Below are 19,812 nucleotides of genomic sequence, written 5' to 3'. Positions count from 1 at the left end.
TAGCTATTATATAATTTACTCTATAATAAAATATATTTTTCTACTCATAAGTAAATGTGAAAAGTCAATTCAATTGTACCATAATTTATTTTATTTAACAGTAAATTAATGCTGCATCTTTAGGAAGAGAATGTATCTTGATCGTGGATAGTTAAAAGATATTGAAAATTATTATTAAATCCCTAATTTGGTATAAGTATTGGATTAAAAATTGTAATCTAATAGCTAATAGTGAATATGCTATTTAGTAAAAATTCGACATAATTATTTTTAATAATTTTGTTTTAAATTCAATTTTGTTAATTTCAAATTATTTTTATATTCATAGGAAATTCGATTTAGAAGCAGACCTAGAAGTTGACAATCTTGACATATAAATTTCATATTTAAGCAGACCTCATATAAAGTTAGTTAATGCCAATAACAATGAACTTAGTAATTATGGAGTAAGCACTTGCAAATTTGGAGAGTAATAAAACTGTATCATCACTGTAGTATATCACTAGAAGGTAAAAATGCTTCCTTCCTGTCCAAATACATTCAACTCAAAACTAGAAGAAATCCACCACAAGTCCACAAATCTTACGCTAATCTGTATACAGACATACATCCTAAATAAACATGTCTACTAAACCTGGCCAGACAATATCAACAACAACAACAATAACAATGCAGTAGTTGTCTTGAGTTGTTCGATCATCAATCAGACGACTCCTTGTCCTTCTTACCAGCCAAGATCATCGAAATCTGAAGGCCTCTGCTGAATGCCTGGTTGAACAGCAGCCGCGTCTGGAATTCCGACACAAACGGGAACCAAGACAGCACGACAATGGGCGTGAACACAATGAGCCCCATGATTGCCTCGTACGCCCGAGACAGCTCCATTACAGAGTCCCAGATTCCGATCCCCCTCAGACAAGGCCCGCACGCCTGAGCAATCAAAATAAGCGCCCAACCCGTCGGCATAAACGCTAAGATCGCAGCAAAAAGATCGCTCACAGCAAGCCCCCCCACGACAAACAGCACAGTCATCACCGACACAAATCCCAGAAACAAAAGTGCTTTTAGTATCCTGAACATAAGCTGAAAGTCCGTACCAAATTTTCGCCTTCCCATTGAAACCATCTGCGGAAAAATGACATAAGACACACGAAAAAGCGACATTGATAGAAGAAGAAAAGAAACGATCGCATACCTTCAAGACAAGGAGTACCGTCACCATGACAAACCAAGAAAGGCCATAAACCTATGAGACAAGACAAGGTTGTGCAGATCAGATAAGCTAAGAATGTTAGAAAGAATAAAAAAAAATATCGATGATGTTTTATACCAGGATGTCTTTTCTCCCATGGGAGATTCGAAGATGATAGACGATCCCATATTGGTAGATGAAGAAACGGCACGAGAGAAGAATTTCCATGACCCGACCCCTTGCATTCGTGTGCTTCAAATGCTCCTGTTCGACGTTCCACCACGATTCCCAGCTCTTGTCGGGTGAAATTCCAATGCCTCCGCGGTTTCCCATCCATCGTTTCCAATCCGTCCAATCATCCACCGTCTTCTGCCACTCGAATCCCGACGGATTGAAAACGAAAGGAGCAAAAAGCCACGACGCCACAAGGAACCACATAGAGAACGTGATGAAAAAGTACAAAGATGAGCTGCGGTACGAGTGTCCATACACCTCGTAAACGATCAGCAGCATGAAAAGCTCTAATCCTTTGATGAAATGGCTGCGAGAGTACATTCTGTAATTATCTGCAAATTTGGCGTGGAAGACAACAAAACCGCGACCTGTCGACCGGTACTTTGAACCTCCGTGTAGAAGTGTACGCCCATAATAATGGGTTTTTGTTCCAAGCTGGAATGTGAAGAACACAGATGCCAACTGCAGTTGCATGACGATGAAATCACCAATGGCGCTGCGAAATCCTCTTTCGAGCCCAATTTCCATCACCATCGGCAGGACAAGTAACAAGCCGAGCTGAAAAAAAGATTGGGTAGCCAATGCCTCTTCAAGAGCTTTACTCTGACGAATCAAAGGTTCGTCAAGAATTCGCCTTTCCAGCCCACTCAAGACCATGTATAGTCGACCATACAGGAAGACATACACTGTAAGTACAGTAACCTGAAAGAATTCGTCAATCAACCTTTCTTAACAAGGAACTATAAGAAAAACAACGACAGACACCAACTGAAAATGCATGATAAACATTTGATTTTTCGGACATCTTATATTGCGCATACCATGCTACTGAAATAAAAGCCAACTGTAGTGAAATAGAAGGACAGCATCCTATAGAAATCAAACCGACGCCCAAGTCGATAAACATCTCGGCTGAGTGTCTGTTCCCCATTGCCATTTGCGACCTTTGCCTCAAAAAGGGATATTTGATTCATTCCAACATCTCGCCCCTTGCCTACTTGGATATATTCATGATGTGTTACATATCCCCTTCGAAGTGTTGAATTATAACCTGAAAATAGCAGCTCGATGAAACATCTTAAAGGGATGAAATATTAAGTGTCCCGACGTACAATTCAATAAGAAAATACCAGAAAATATGTCTTCGCTCAAGTTAATGGTTTTAGATGCTTTGCTTATGCCTCCTCTCGTTAGATGAAAGATTCGGTCAAAAATATCAGGATGCCCATAGTGGAACCTCACCCTGCAGGGCATAAGCAAACATTGGAAATATGAAACAATTTAATAAAGTAATATGTTGAAGAATGAATCTTCAAATAGGACAGTCAATTAAATTTTTATGTCTATCAACTAATTGCCTACTCAGGTGCATTGTATTATTCAGGTTTATAGCTACTTTAGAAATGAGCTGTCTGCCGAAAACCTTAATAAAAGATCAATTCCATTGACTTGGAATTTCTTTTGGATAGACTTCTGAAATTTCTCGCTTTCTAAGGTCTTCTAAGTTAGTCCTGTGAAGAACTTCAGACCACTATTGTGTACATCTCAATTGCTTCTGTGTAGCAGCTTTAGCCATCTTTAGAGTTTCTAACAAGCCAAGTTTTTCATGATTGAGCTCAGCACGTGCTCGTAATCTTTTAATAGTTGGGAAAACACAGTTTTTTATTTAAAAAACAAGCACATTAGCAACTGTAAGAATTAAACAGAGTTACCTTAAAGGGTTCGCCAATATTCGCTGTCCAATTGTCACAAAACTAGTTTCTTGATTTGACATGAACCAAGCGAGTGATGAAACACTGCAGCCAAAAGGAAAAGCAAAGTATAAACACAATAGATGTGAAAACATGCAGTTTCTGTAATAATTCCAAAATTCCAAAACATTCGAAATTCAGACCTTCCTGTAAAAATATGCTCCCTGAGTCCCAGTATTGTCGGTCTTCGTTGACCATGATGAGTTTTCAAAAATTCCTCCAATACATTGCGCATCTTAAAAGCTTCCTCGAAATAATTGTCCTTCAGTATTGAAAATAAATTAATCACAGGATCATGCCACAAAAAATAGTCATGTTTCAAAGTAGTACTGCCCTATTATCCAAAAGCCAAGCCATTGACTACCATTCTGTTGTAATTGTTTTTGAGAAAACTTGAAGTACATATAAGGGAGGTAGGTATGTGTCAAAATGATTGTACGGGTAAAAGACGAAAAGACTGTTAACCTGATTCATGTCTATGGCTTGCAAGGCTTCTCCACGGGTAAAAATGATGGCATGGTTTTGATTCTCAGGTTTCCCTTCACCGATTGCTGCTGGAGGACCAGGAAGCTTGATGCGATATATTTCCTGATAATGCATGACATTAATTTGCAGTCTGAGACACGCAATAATCAAAAGAAGCATAATAAAGCTTCAACTGTATCAATCCTCAAGAATATCCAGCAGAAATATTAATATAAAAAGATTGTTTAAGTATTTCCATAACAGTTAATCTCATACCTCATCCAATTTGTCACCTCCCTTGACCAAGACAGAATAATAAACCTTCTCGTTTCTTCCATTGATTGTCTCCTCCCTTTCATCGATGTAAGCAACTCGTAGTGAAGGATACCTTGAGAATTATAATGAAAATTTTAAGTTTCGTCACCACACAAATCAGCCTATGTGATTAAGAAATCTAGAGCTATGTCACTTACCTTAACATGAGATTGAGGATATTGACGTAACAACTCCGGTCTTTGAGGTCACTAGATTTCTTTTGAGCACCATATACCTGACAAGACACAACATAGGTGAACTTCAAGTCTGCTTGAGCTTCGGCTTGTTCTTCGAGTTTTCGATAGTCCCTATGATTTGTGTCAATGGCCTGGTATCCACCATACAGCGCTGCATATTACAAAAAGGCTTTAAAAATTACTTTGAACAATATAGAGAATAATTATATGACTTTAAGAAGTGGACAAATGATGAGCCGTAAGAAAAGAATGAGAAATGTGCAGTTACCATTATCATTCGCAAAGTCCAAAGAACATTGAAGTTTCAAAGTCTCCCGGTAGTACATCATCCCTCTCACTGGTTGTTCAGAATACTAGAAAAGCTCAATAAACAAGAAGAAATAACACATGCAAAAATCCATGAATGTGCTTGTTTGCTGACCTGTCCGAGCCAGTGTCTGACCCCTGTAAGAAACCCATTCACGGTCTAATTCTGACCGATCTTTATTGGAATATACTTTAGTGTCTTTGATCCGTTCTTTATAATTGTCCCACTCGTCTATTTCAGATGGAAAGACAAGGTAAGAGTTAACATCTGGGATAAAATGTTTCTGAACACAATATGAATTTAGAACTTTACCTGGATATATTTTCTGTAGATAAAATAGGATTGTTATGTCATCCTCATTTCTCTCATTAAGCTCCTCCGTTGAATAAAGAACAGGTTCATTATAGTAGGGAGTCAAAACACTGAGAGAGAGAAAAAAAAAAAGGTATTGAAGTTCAGAATCCCCTAAATCAGGACAATGGCATATGGATGACTACAATATTACTTCAAAATATCCAATTTTGTTTATTTATTGAGTTAGCATTTCACAAGAATAAAGTAAAAGAATCACAAATGGATGATATTAAAAGACAACACTTAAGAGGATAATTACAAATGGAACAAGAGGCACTAGGAAAACAATACAAGGAGTAGCTGTTTTGCACTACCAATTAAGGCCCAGCGATATTTTCATATTATAATTGTACAAGACTAAACTGGTATCCTTGAAATGTAATTTAAATTCTTAAAAATATTATATTATCCTCTTGAGAAGAGATCTAACCTGAAAGAGAGCATGTTGCGGACTTTTGGGGCACTCGGCATGGTCATAAACAGAGAGTTGGCAAAAAAGGTAATGCGCCGTCGAGCTTCTAAATTCATCGGCACGTTTATTGCTGACTCTTTGACAGTTATAAGCAAATGAAGTCTGACGACCTGTATAACAGAATGCAAAAGAAAAGATAGCAAAAGATACGAGATGGAGAGGAAAAGTTTTACAAAAAAATGAAATAAAGGCAATGTAGGCTAAAAATATATGATTCATGGATACCTTTTCCATCCAGGCTGGGCTTTGTGAAAGATCAATGTTTACCCTTTCGAAGCGCTGCTCTTTTTTGTTCTCTTGATGGAACAAATGGTTTCTTTCCAAAATCCTGAGGACATGAGAGCACAAATTGTGAAATGTTTAAAAGGAACAATAATAAGTAGAATACTCATGTAATTTTCTGATCCACATACTCATATCCATTGATCATTACATCTTGAACAATAATCTCTACAATATCCTGAAGCTTGTTTATGATTTGAGACCTATATATCTGGGCATCGTCATAATCCTCTCTCTGCCAAGATGCAAAAAAGAAATATATTGCATAAACTGGTATAAAAATCAATCAGTGAATCCATTAGCTAATGAAATCTAATTATCAAACTAGTGTCAAACATATGAACTTACAAGCAATTCCAAAAATGAATCCAATTTAGCACTCAGTACAGGAAGATCATTCATCCTAAACTTCTTCAAGAATTTATTCTCATGTATGCTGGTTTCAACTTCGTCACATATTAGCTGAATGATCCTTGAAAGAGGCACATCATTTCAAGAATACATGTTAGTGGGTAAAAGGCAGTAATTTCATAAGTAAACATAATTACCAAGTTCTACGAATAACCAAAGAAATAAAAGAAAAGATAACAGCTAGCATCTCTTACTCCCTGTCAGCCTCATCTAATAGAAGACCAATCAGTACATCCCTCAGTGTTTCGTAGCATTCAATTACAGCACTATACATGAAATCATCATTCTTGATTTTCTTAAATAGTTCAGCATCGTCCTCCTTGAAATCCTTCGCCATGTCCAACGCTATTGGAATCTAATATCAATTATAAGATGACGAGTTACATCAGAAACTCTCAGGACATTGCACTAATAATTCATAAAGCCTATTTTACCTTACTAGCAAGTAAGAATGGGGGCCACTGGACAACACTGACATCACCAGGTGAGTAAGGCACAAGCAGCAGATTTTTCTCCCTGAATTAATCAATTACACAGAAGCATTAATTTCCATTCAATATATTATATTACAGTCAAATCCAGAAAAACATTACTGACCAATTGTTTATGAAATCCTCTTTTCTTAGAGATAATATGAATGCATTCCACATTCGAGAGAACTTCGCAATGTTTATCGTTTCCAATGTGTCCTCCTGTCATCAGCCAAAAAAGATATTGCCAAACAGTTTAATATCTAAAGCTTGTAAACTAATAAGACTTATGGCTTCATCATGTAATATCATCTCAAGATAAAAAGCTGTATAACCCAATGAATTCATGCAGTACCTCCTGATTTCTGGTCTTGCTTGAATATGGAACAAGGCGCTTGCTGAAAGCTGAAGGAACAGATACAAATCTTGCCCGTAACATGCCAAGTGTTCTTATCTAAATTTATCATAATAAAACAGAAAATAATGAAGATAAACTCTACCAGTACAGCAAAGTACGCTAATAAATACATCCAATCATAAGACAATGATAAAACTCCAACCTCTCCAAGGTGGCTGAATGCTCCATAGATTCCACCAATAAGAGTTGAGAAGATAGCATACCATATTTGTGTGTCCATGAAATAGACCTAAACAAGTCATTATTAAAAGATTCTAAAAAGGCGTCATACCCAGGAAATTTTAAACTCTTATCCATGACTACATACCAGGACAATTGGAGCCCAAATGGCAATAATGACAGTGATGTTATGAGTAACTGCATAATATCCATAAGCCACATATTAGATCACAGCCTTTAAGTAACACTAGCGATATGCATGAGATTGAAAGACGCTACCATTAGGAAAGAGTTCATGCCAGTCGTAGCTACTGATAGAGAGACCCATGATTGTATTTGTTGGTTCAATCAACGGCAGTACCTAATCAAGAAAAATATATCAGAGAAGAAAATATATATCACACTATAGAGGCAGAGTGCACATGGCATCATTGGCTTGTTATATTCAACCTTCGGAACTTTAGGTCATAGTATATCCATATCCACTTGAGCATAGATCTAATTTATTATGAAGGACCATATCCCTTCTTGATGCTCTTCTTTCTTTTAACATAATTCAGCGACGGATTTTCCGTTTCCACACATCCAGCAAAAGGCATGCTGATTATATAAGTTTAATAAAGATATCCAAAGGTTGAAACTAATATTTCTTTTTACAAATAGATGGAGCATAACTATAAGCTTCAAATCCTTTTATATAGGTAGGAATCTTACTCTATATAATCAGCTTAAACCATCACCAGTTTCCTTTCTTGTTCCATTATGATAAAGTGATGCATGGCTTTCAAAAATATCTTGCAACATTATGGACCAAAACAATTACTACTTCAAACATAGACTATCCACATCTTATGCAATATGATAAGTTATTGATATATAAGTTGGTCTTCACAGGATATTTCATGAACCGCAGTTTTTGCCATAATATATATGTCAAGATACTAAGAGTATTTTATGTAACCACTTTTTAAAGGTTATACACATCTGTGACAATGATAGTCAGCATGATAGAAAGATGAATCGTTAAAATGTACACACAATCCAGACTATGTTGCTCATCATCCCTACAATATACAAATCTAAAATACTCGGATAATAGAAAATTTACCTCCACATAATAGCTAAATGCCATCTTGCTTATCAGCAAAGTAATCCAAAAGAGTGTGTATCTATACACAAAGAAGATCATCAGCATGTATAGTTAGTTACACGATAAGCTCAGAAGTCAGGACTTCTTTAGAGAAAAATTAGAAATAAAAAATAAAAAAAATTATTAAGCCCAACGGACAGTTGACAACAACTGCAAATGAAAACAATATTTCCTGCTGTTAGCAGTTGCAAGCATTCTCGCACTTTTTCTCTAACATAATTGGTAATGAAACAGTTGATCAAGAGATAAGGAACCAGCAAACGAAACAAGCAGCAAAAATGAGACCATTGAGAACAAATCAAAAACAAAATGCCAAAGAGAAATGTCTGTGCAGCGGATAAGAGGGAATGTATGATAACATACTTTAAAAGTGAGAACATGTCTTCATGCATCCCTCTTCCAATATACAGCTTCGGCTGGAATTCATGATGCAATAATTCAGTCGATAGAAGATAGTCGTTGTATGTGTGTCCAAATAAGAGGCAAAAATAGCATCTACTTACCTGAGCCCACCACATTATCATGATGATAATACGCCAGTTTGACCGTTCCATGGTTCTCCGAAGGAAAGGGAACAAAAATATAAAAGCAGCTAATATATTTGGCAGCATATAAATCAAAACCATGTAGTAATACAAAGACTGTGACTGCCAATCAGCTCCCAAATTTTGGAAGAATCTCATTACCCCGCTAGGATTTTGAAAGGATCTGGAGTATGTAACTGGCATTACAATAAGCCAGAATGCAGCAACAATAAATTTAAGGAGGTAACGAAGTATCTGACTAAATTTCAGGCTCTTCCATGCAATAAAACTGAGGATTATATCCAAGACAGCTGCAGGGGAACAATTCAGACTTGGAATCACTCTGTTGTATCATCTTATTGCAGTTTGATTAAGAGAATATAAATTTGTTATTATAAATACCTCTTAAAAAATTCAAAATCGCAGCTGTGATAAAGATGCTTAAAACATCTCGAACTACAACATCGCTGAATAAAGAATTTGAGGTAATCCGTTGATTCCATGCAATGATAATCATTGCCTGATAAGTATAAAGGAATTGATAGTTAGAAAACTGCAGAAAGCATCGCTGAACAGAGAATTTAAAGAAACGCATTGATTCCATGTAATGATTATCATCATCTGATACATATAAGGGAATTGATACTTAGAAAACTCTAGAAGATAAGAAAGGTGAGAAAATCAATGTGCAAACTTTGATAGTGTTGCTGCTTCACAAATCCTTGTAAACAGTTGTGCGGTTTAGATCAGCTTTACAAGTTACAGTGCCATCACTAACTCCGTATCAATTTGAATCTCAGACACATGCACCTCCACAGTCTTTAGTTCTTTTATTTTATTATGGATTGTTCTTAAATTTGGTGAAGAAAAGTTGGGTAAGAAGCAGATCTATAAAACTTATGTAAATATTACAGCTTATACTTAAATGGAACTAGTATTCCCTTCACCCATATCTTATGGATTTACTTTCTTGCATTTGTCTTTAGTAGGTTCATTACAACAAATTTCAGTCCCATCTCAAACTAGTAACTCAACTTCAATTGATGTTCTTACAAATAGTTGATTTGAACCTTTGGATTCTTTATTTGTGATATACTGATCAATACCCTCTTAAACAAAAGGCAAGAAGAAGATTAGTGTTTAAAGTAATCCATTCATTTCCAATGATGAAAATTAATAACCTTTTTTTTTCAATAGGCCATCAAGTTACTCTTCAAACAATTTTGAGGGGAATATCATTATACAATATATCAGAAATGTGATCGATGTAATTTAGAGAGTTAATCCTTATATCAACAAATGATCTGACAGCAGAGGTGTTTCTTATTTAACTACTAGGTTCAATATAATAATTTTCTGATTAATTATATCAACCATATGTGTTGAGTGATTATCATGATTCTTGTAAATGGCACTTTATTTTTTGCTACTTTGTAATGTGTTGGTGTGCTATAATTACAGTGTCGAATCATGTGCTTATAGTGATGGTGCTAATTTAATTAAGCAGTTAGCAAGTACATAGGTAATTATCAAATGAATAAATAATGTGACCTAAAACTGTATATTCATTATTATATGTAGATGTTGGTTTTGCTTCATGTGCCAGTGACACAGCAAAAAGGATGAATGAATGAGTGATCCATCCTTTTTCTCCAAAATAATAATTCCAATCCTGGTTCAAATATCAAACATTTGGTATCCGAAGTCTAAAACATATACTATTCTACAAGATTTCTATCACTGCCAATGATGTCATGTGATCAAATGAAGTTTAGGTTCTGATAGATCGGGAAGAGCTTGAAAAGCACATGGAAATAGTTTTGATAGGGTGTTAATGGATAATCAAGAACTGGAACCTTGAGCAAGGAACACAACCCAGTTTCAGAAGAATATGACATGGGTATATGAAGTACCAACAGTATTTGGCGCAAGATTACAAAGAACTTGACTGCATTAGGCAACCAAACATTTGGTGTGCAAAAGAGTTTCTGAGGCATGCAATATCCGTGAATTATTACAAGGTTTGGAAAGCCTCCGTAGGGAGCTCAAGAAAATTTGTCAAGATTGATAAGCTATGAGCGATACCAGTTCCAGTTTCCCTCTAGGCACATTTGAGAGAGAAGCAAGGGTCTCTGGTTTGATCTTGAGATGCATTATGTCTAGGTTTCTGTGTAATTATTCTCATTATAGTTTAGTGAATAGGGGTTAAAAAATCAAGTTCTCAGTCATTTTTCACTAATCACACTAACTTGAGTCAAAATAACATCAGGTTCTGATTATTCAGTTTATTAGAATTTACAAAGGATTCTGTGAAATTTTGTTTTATGCAGGATATTGAAGACAACTCTCTTAGGAGAACAGTACCATAAAATTCGAACTTCAACATTGAGCCTAAGGTTTGTGATTTCACATCTAGTTTCATGGATCATAAACCTATTAAAAAACATCAGATTAGTTTGTATCAAGGAGATCTACAGAAGAAAACCATCAAGGGAGCTAGTCAAGTATTTTTTTAGTTTGCTCTAGTGTCATGGATCATAAACCTATTAAAAAACATCAGATTAGTTTATATCAAGGACATCTACAGAAGAAAACCATCAAGGGAGCTAGTCAAGTATTTTTTTAGTTTGCTCTAGTGTCATGGATCATAAACCTATTAAAAAACATCAGATTAGTTTATATCAAGGACATCTACAGAAGAAAACCATCAAGGGAGCTAGTCAAGTATTTTTTTAGTTTGCTAATAAATCATATTGTTTACTCAATGTACACATGGATAAACTATACAGCTAAATTCCACTTCCTCATGTTTTAATATCAACCGTATGAAAATATACCTACAAAGAAGAGAACTAAGGAAACTACCATGACTGGAGAAGAGAACCAATTAAAATATAATAGTTATTTAAAGTTTACCTGTAGAGCCATTATGAAAAATATCCACATTCTGTCAAAACTCCGATAAAGGTGCCAAAACGTGCGCACTTCGACAAAGTTTGTCTTCGGTTTTCTGTGTCCCATAGCCTGGTTATCTTCTTGATGTCTCTTCAAAATTAGCAGAAATATTTAAAATTTTATTATATCTTAATAAAAAGGAAATAAAAAGGATTATTAGAATTATTTGCATGCACCAATAATCATTTAAAAGTACAGCTTCCATCAGATTTAGAATATGGCATTCCTAGTAGAAACATTCAATATGCAGAATTAAAAGGTTGTCCATAGGGAGAAGCAAATTTTCCTCAAGCAAAGCAGTAGAAGGAAATCCAAAGAAAAAGAAAAAGATGAATGCTGATAAAACCTGTATATTTGCATGTAAGGTGGGTGTAGAGCTTCATACCTTTACTTTGTTTGCTGGCTTTGAATCTGAATGAACAAAAAAATCAGCATTTGGATCCATGGGCCACTTCAACTTCAAGCATTTATCACTCCTGGAAACGAAGTATAAGGACTAAAGATAAATCTCCAGGAAGATATATATATATATATATATACACACAGGTTCTGACAGTGAATAGAGTTACCAAAAGTATTCGTTAAGATCATCATAGTTCCTCCATGCTGAATGGCTTGCTTTACCCCCTTTGTTTCTTCTAACTTCCTTTGAGAATAAAATTTATATATTAAAGAAAATGGAAAAAGAGTAAATAACTTAAAGCATTTAGGAAAGATTAATTAGGGTTCGTTTACCTTCTTTTTTTTTTTAAGGTTTTTGCATTTTTTGGATTTTATGTTTGTTTGAGATGAAATAATTGTTGGATGTGATGTTTTGAATGGTATATAAGTGTTGGATGTAAAGTTTTTGGAAAAAGTTTTGTAGATTGAATAGTTAAAATGTGAAGAAAAAATCAAAAGTAAGCAAATCCTTACCATTTGCATAACCTTGTAAATTGGTGTCACCACTTCCATCAGAAAGTATTCCTCTCCTTTTGCTGGTGTGGTATCTCCAGTGACTTGTTGAACATTCCCGAACAAAGTTCCATGCATCTCCTTTGCCATCTTGTAATTGGAAAATAGAAAAATAATATAAGTATACACATATATATATCTATATAAATATATATATATATATATTGAATAAATTTTGATAAACAAAAAGAATCCCATAGCAGTATAGGAATATAACTAACAATCAACTCATACATGAATAACTAATCTTTCTTTGTTGTCAAGAAATGCCTACTTTGTCTTTATTTCATTGAAGTTATAAACTATGATACATGCAATTTCAAAATGTCTAATGATGCTTTTAGTCTAATTTAACCAAGCCACCATCGATACTGTATAACATCTGTAAATGCATGCCCACTACTCCCAAAACATTAAATAGCTAGAGAGAGTCAAGTTCAATATTGTAACATGCATATCAATTTTTAACAACTGAACCATGTCATAATATTTGCAACACGTGCTCAATCAAACAATCAAAAAGACCCGGAAGGAAAATAGGGGAAAAACTAAGTACATCAAAAAAGAAATTACAAATATCGAGGAAGGAACTTACAGAGTGAAAAATATAGCACAGGCATTCAGGCATAAATCGAATGTTTGATGCTTCACCCCAGATAAGGAGATAAAGTCCGATGTAAAGAAGCTGTGATTGTTGCCTCCTTTCATCCCTCGGATACCTGCAATTAAATGATTAAATGTATGTATGAAGAGCATTGAATGAGTATATAAGAAAATACTACACAAAAGAAGGAGATAACATAAGCAGAAAGCAGCCAACTTACTTCAGATGTGATGGAATATGCAAGTATTTACACCATGAATCATAATTCTTGAAGATTTTCTCCAAAAGCTTCTGAACTGTATTACCATCCAACTGCATCAATACTTATCATCAGGGTGCTTAATATATCATTAAAAAGAAAAGAGTATTAGCAATCCTCTTGAAGTACTACAAAAGCATGAGGACATAAAAATTAGTAAAAATCTTGTGATCGTTTCTTATAAGAAACTATTAAAATTCTTACTTGATCATAATGCTGAAGGTCCTTTTGCCTCACATCCATGTTAGCAAGAAGCAATATTAAGTGCTCCCGCTGATTTGCTACATTTCCTTTCTTCAGCAACCAAATTGAAATGACAGAACATAATCAGCTAAGCTTAGGCATTCAAGAATCAAATCATAGTAAAGAAGATTATAAACAGTTTTTCAGTATATCATTTATGTGTTTGCTGATATGTTAGTTGAACTTTGCGATAATATTTGAGTTAAGACATCTAACCTCGTTATACTGCAGTCAAGTGACAAAGCTATTCAAAAGTAAAATCATGTTAAAGCTAACTGTTCAAGATAAATCACTCGAGGATTAAGCACCTGAAAACCAAAGTGTAGAGCAAGCCATTCAAGAATATCATTGACTGGTCTCGCTCTTCCCTCAAGCATTTGGAACCTCGGGAGATGATCTACATTACGAATAGCTCGAAGTGCTGCTTTTATCTGATCATAAAATTTATCAAATTAATCACGAAGCACATAATATAAAGATATGCCAATCATCTATTCATATGCTAACAGTGGCAGTAGAAATCAGGTGAATCTTCATAAACAACCTCAGGGAGTTCCATAATTGCCGGTTTGACACCAACAGCGTACAAGGGTAATATGTTGTAATGCTCATACTGCTCTCTTTTCTCCTCAACATCTTTAGCATATCTTTCCGTCTGCATTCGTCAAGCCATAGATTTTTTAGCAAACATCCAGAAGTTAAAGATTAAAGAACCCATGAAACAATATCAAGTACAACCTCAGGATCAACTTTAGTGGGAGGCACCACAGTTCTTAGAACATCATACAGCACAGTAGCAATCTGATAGATCTTAGCCATCTCCTCCCTTTAGATGATAAGAACAGAACATTAAGATCACATGGGATGTAAATGACAATCCAAATTTATATTTAAGAATGTCATATACAAAGAGCCTCACGGCTTTTTTATATATTGGCCTTCTCTGATATTTTTCTCATAGAAAAGCTGATAAAATCTCTGGATTTCTCTGGGATCATTCTTTGCAAGTATTGGATGAGTTTCTTCTTCTTCCTGTAGCAATTGAATTTTAAATTAAGGATCAATAGGTATCGATCTTAGAAAAATTCATATATGTATCCCACATATAAATGTAAGGTCTTACGTAAGTTCAGGTTATATATTTGCAATTTGTTGTTTTGTAATTATCAACAAAGTTCAATCGCCCGAATGGCAGAATGACACGATAAACATTATTGCCTTTCTCTCAAAAGTTACTTGTCATAGTCTTCCACTTTTATGCTTTACATTTGATTATTGTGCAAAGACTACAGAAGATTCATGGAATTGAAGATCTCATGCTTCTAGCACACATTAGTTTATTTTCTATTCACCCAAAATCAACTTAAAAGCAGATAGAGTTCGAAAACTCTATTATTTTGATATATCTAGTCAGATAGATAAACCTATTTTTCATGCATCAACATGTATCCAGTCCTCCAAATAGTTGGCCTTCGTGACCGTAAATCAAGATAAGATAATATAATTTAGTCATGACTGCACGCCTAATGAACATAGCACAGTTGGTCTCTACTCTCTCAAATCCTATTATTCATTTCCTCATTTTTCTTACAGATCTTCGTGGCCTAATCACATTAGAATTCCAAATGTAGGAATCTATTAGGGAACAAGTTTTCAAAAGGAACACATAAACCTAAAAGGTTGAAAAACAAAATACTCTAGAGAGATAATGCTAAGACACCAGAATTTAAAGAACATCAGGCCTACCCTTTCAAGTCTGTGTAGTAAATATGTCTTGAACTGTCGGACACCCCGTCCACTTGATGTTGGATCCATCCGATGAGCTTTCTCGAATGCATGGAAGCGACCTATTCAAGAATTTGAAAATAATAATAATAAAGGATACAAAGCAGCACAAATAATAAAGCATAGTAAGCAAGACACATTAAAACTTGTACATATGAAAGCAAAGTAAGGGAGGGATAAGAATGAATTGATGGTGAAGAGAATTAACATACAAAACATAAAGGTTGTGTTCTTTTGTAGGTTTTAACACTGGTTTTTATTATTCACATTCTTCTTTCTCTCCAAAAATATCAAGTCAAATAATTACTTTTAATTTTTTATATTATACTATAAATTTATTTTACATTCAAAATATTTCATCAAATATTTATTTATATAACATCAAATAATTATACAAATTCAACTTTTTACTATTCATAAATTAAAACTCAAAACCCCAAACCCACAAACAAATACAACTTTTTACTATTCATAAATTAAAACTCAAAACCCCAAACCCACAAACAAACACAACTTTTTGTTTAATTTATGACACTCAAAATATGGCAGCAATAGAAGCCAAATATGTTGTCTAACAACAAAAATTTTTAAACTAAAGTTGTAATAGAGTAATTTCATGGGCCAAGAGTACCTATCATCGTGTGTACAAAATCACTTTTTTTTTATACTCCCTCCGTCCCGCAAGAAGGTTGTCATTGGCTTTTTGTGTATTGATCTTTGAATATTATTATGATATCAATACGTAGTACAAATCAAGAAAATAAAACAAAAATATATTTATTAGTCTCTTATTGTACATATACAATGATATTTGTCGAGTAATGACGCAAAAACTAAATCACAACCTTCTTGCGGGACGGAAGGAGTATATTATATTAAAAATTAATTTTACATTCAAAATATTATATCAGACACTTATTTATATCAAGTCAAATAACCATTCCAATTTAAAAATTTACTATTCAAAATCCAAAGTCAAAACTCAAACTCCCAAACAAATACACCAGAATCAACCAACACTCTGTACTTAATATTTTCACAAAAAATAGCAAACTTCAGTGTCAATGTTAAGATCATTAATTAAACAGCTCATTCATGACGGGAATCCATAGTTACCATGAATTATAAATATGGAAAATTATAAAATACAATTCAAGATTCCTACAGTAATTTGTTGATGTGAAAAAAAACCAAATTATGTTAATGAAAAAAAGGGTGCTTGAAAGAGCACAGAACCTTTCTCCAGGAATCTAAATCATCGAACCTTTTACTTAAGCTCAAGAAAGAATCAAGCAATCATTAGCAAACATCAAAATTTTTATATTTAGATAAGTTCAAATATAAGTCAAATCTTCACTAGAAAAACAAACCATCATAAGGATGTGTTTTCTTTTCGTTCTAGATTGGATTCGAAGGTTTGACTTTTTTATTTAGAATAATGTTTGACTTAGATATATTATGAGAGGTTTATATGAAAACAAAGTAAACTCAAAACTTGCCTCAAATACATCATACACCGTAGCAAGAAAGAAATATAAACAATCCGATCAAAAAAAAAGAAAGAAATATAAACTTCTTCAATAATCATAGCTATTTCTAGTAATAAATCAAAAACATCAAAGATCAAGAAACAACATCAATCCAAAACAAATATGGAATGTGTACTCATCACTTCTTTTGATTAAAAAAAAAAAAAAAAAAAAACCCAGTGAGATTCCATTCCATTGTATCTTACACAAATAAGCAACCCGAGGATTCTCCTTCTCAATCTCATTGGCCACGCGGAGAATGGGAGCTATGGAAGCCAACGACGATGGCACCAGCTCACTGTCGACGCCGGCGCTGTCGTCGCCGCCGGGGTCCCCCATTGTCGGCGCTTTGGACATCCTCTGGGACAACGACCTTGGCGGGCCCACACCATCCTTGGTCCCACTGGAACTCGCCATACCCACACACCCCTCTTCCTCCTTCTGCCCTTCTTGGTCGCAATAACTTAAGCTTAATCCTACTTGGGACAAAGTGAAAAAACATCGTTACAGTAACCTTAGTATTATATAAGTAAAGATAAACAAATGAGCAAGAAATGGAGATGCTTTGGAGAAGAAGTGGGGCAAATAATTTGAGGCTGCTTTTTTCCCCTTTTGGTTTCTCAAGGAGGAAGGAACGAATGTGGGTGGAGGGATTTGAAAAATCTTTAGTTTCTTGTCTGATTATGGGGACGCTTTACTGCTTTTTCCATGGGATTGCTTTACTACTGGTGATTGAATTGTCTGTGTGAGTCTGTGACTGTCACTGATGTTGCTTTTTTGGTTTTTAAAATGATAAAAAAAAATCAAATCTGAACTTTGCTTTGCTTCCGGCAGAGGTCTTTTGACGACCATGACTTGCCAAGGAGGGCTGCATCGCATCTTCTTCACGGCTCTTCTGCATCTCTCTCTATATATGTATGTATGTATGCATCATATTCATACTCCCCATGACAATACGCATTTGTGTTTCATTCTGTGTTTGCTTTGTTTCGGGCGTTGTTCCACTTTCTCCCTAACTTGCCGGTCCCGGAGCCTGACTCCCGGGTGGATACGTGGCCATGTGTACGGTTATATAATTTCATACTTTGTTTGGTTGATTTAAAATGAATTTTTAATTTTAATTTACATTTAAATCATACTCTCAATCCCAAAGTTATATTTCTATTTGCTGGTAAAAAATACTAATAAAATATTCCATGTCTATCTAGTTATTTTTTTTTTTAGGGAGCTTTCGAAATAAATAAAAATAAAAATACTAAATTATACTTATTAATATTATATTATATTGTAAATTGAAAATGTATTTATAATGGTAGGTACAGTACAGTTAAAAAAAATGAAAATAATATTTTATTATAGATAAACCAAAATGAAAAAATAATAGATTGTTAGGGAAGAATACTCTGAAAATAAAACTATTATTTTAAGATAAATAAAAATAATAAATAAGGTCTTGTATGAAATAAAGTATTTTATGATACTTTTAAAAAATAGTGAAGTATAATTTATTAAAATATAAAATGAATAGTATTGATTACCATTATTTAATAAAAATTATAAAATTTAATACTACCTCTATCCTATAATAAACTATTTTTTTTATTTTAATATTTATTTCTTTTTTTAATAAATGTATTATGTACCTAATGTTATAAATATTCTTACAATTTACAATATTACCATTTTAGTCATTTATATTTTTACTATATTCTAATATAATACTAAAACTCCGTGCAAAAACAAACGATACATAATTATGAGACGGATAGAGTATATAAATATACAATAATATTACTACAGTATTATTTTTTATATCATTAATAATTATTTATTTTTATCAATATAAATATTATTTATTTTTTATAGAATAGTATATGATATGTTCAATTAAAAATAATACTTTTATATCTGTCCGTTTAAAATAAATAAATTTAAATAAATTATTTTTTATAGAATCGGATAAAAGAAATGATAAAAAAATGAATGGGATAAATAATTTTTTTTACTTAAATATGAAAAATTGAGTAAAAAATATAAGGATATAAATATATACTAGGAAAAAAATTATTTTTAGTTCCAATATAACTAAAATTCATCAATTTTGGTCCAATATAAAAATTTTATCAAATTTGGTCCCAATATAACCAAAATTTATTATTTTTTGTCTCAATATAACTAAAACTAATCATCTTTTGTCAAATATAATTTTTTTTTTATCAATTTTAGTTTTAATATAACAAAAACTCTATCATTTTTTGTTCAAATATAATCAAACTTTATTTTTTTGGTCTCACCATAAATAAACCGACAGAAAATGCTGACGTGAAAAGAAATCAAACCTTATATTTATATTCGAAGAAACTGTACAATCTTGCAAGTCCATGCCAGCATTTTTCGTCGGTTTGTTGACGGTGGGACAAAAAAAATAAGGTTTGATTATATTGAGACAAAAAATGATGAGTTTTGATTATATTGAGACTAAAATTGATAAAAAATTTATATTGGAACAAAAAAATGATAAGTTTTAGTTATTTTATGACCAAAATTAATAAAATTTTTATTGAGACAAAAATTGATGAATTTTAATTATATTGGGACGAAAATAATTTTTTCCCTATATACTATATATTAATAATTTTGAAAAAAATCGTATGTGTATTTTATTTAATTTAATTTAATTTTTTTTTTTGTTAAAACATGACAACCTATATATACTTTATCCAAAACTACTACCCTAATCAAAACATCACGCATCCACAGCCCGCCGGCTGCAGTCACTCTC

The 19,812-nt window shown here is 33.5% G+C and overlaps 1 protein-coding gene across 2 annotated transcripts; it reads right to left on the bottom strand.

Moving 5' to 3' along the window:
• Positions 1 to 451: 451 nt before the first annotated feature.
• On the bottom strand, positions 452 to 17,909 carry LOC127265940 (callose synthase 7). 2 transcript variants are annotated; one of them, XM_051295982.1, is made up of 41 exons: positions 17,237 to 17,908; positions 15,463 to 15,563; positions 14,636 to 14,748; positions 14,455 to 14,542; positions 14,261 to 14,371; positions 14,025 to 14,147; positions 13,678 to 13,767; positions 13,435 to 13,526; positions 13,206 to 13,329; positions 12,572 to 12,700; positions 12,226 to 12,302; positions 12,042 to 12,132; positions 11,618 to 11,746; positions 9,104 to 9,221; positions 8,681 to 9,012; positions 8,541 to 8,593; positions 8,136 to 8,196; positions 7,307 to 7,388; positions 7,176 to 7,225; positions 7,011 to 7,097; positions 6,806 to 6,904; positions 6,578 to 6,672; positions 6,415 to 6,496; positions 6,175 to 6,335; positions 5,918 to 6,041; positions 5,701 to 5,804; positions 5,513 to 5,615; positions 5,246 to 5,397; positions 4,774 to 4,883; positions 4,576 to 4,692; positions 4,423 to 4,491; positions 4,116 to 4,305; positions 3,919 to 4,030; positions 3,643 to 3,765; positions 3,321 to 3,439; positions 3,139 to 3,222; positions 2,557 to 2,669; positions 2,248 to 2,477; positions 1,331 to 2,128; positions 1,196 to 1,246; positions 452 to 1,125 (listed from the first exon to the last, which is right to left on the bottom strand). In XM_051295982.1, exons 1-41 carry the CDS (start codon positions 17,445 to 17,447, stop codon positions 700 to 702), a joined length of 5,724 nt encoding a protein of 1,907 aa, XP_051151939.1. In that variant the 5' UTR covers positions 17,448 to 17,908; the 3' UTR covers positions 452 to 699. The 2 variants fall into 2 exon arrangements, with proteins under 2 accessions (XP_051151939.1, XP_051151938.1); XM_051295981.1 differs by having other exon boundaries at positions 8,541 to 9,012; positions 17,237 to 17,909.
• Between the last annotated feature and the right edge of the window lie 1,903 nt (positions 17,910 to 19,812).

The sequence above is a fragment of the Andrographis paniculata genome, unplaced genomic scaffold, assembly GCF_009805555.1.
Source record: "Andrographis paniculata isolate CXL003 unplaced genomic scaffold, ASM980555v1 Contig74END, whole genome shotgun sequence".
NCBI lineage: Eukaryota > Viridiplantae > Streptophyta > Magnoliopsida > Lamiales > Acanthaceae > Andrographis > Andrographis paniculata.
Note: the sequence above shows the minus strand (reverse complement) of the source record. Positions and strands in the feature narration are given on the sequence as shown.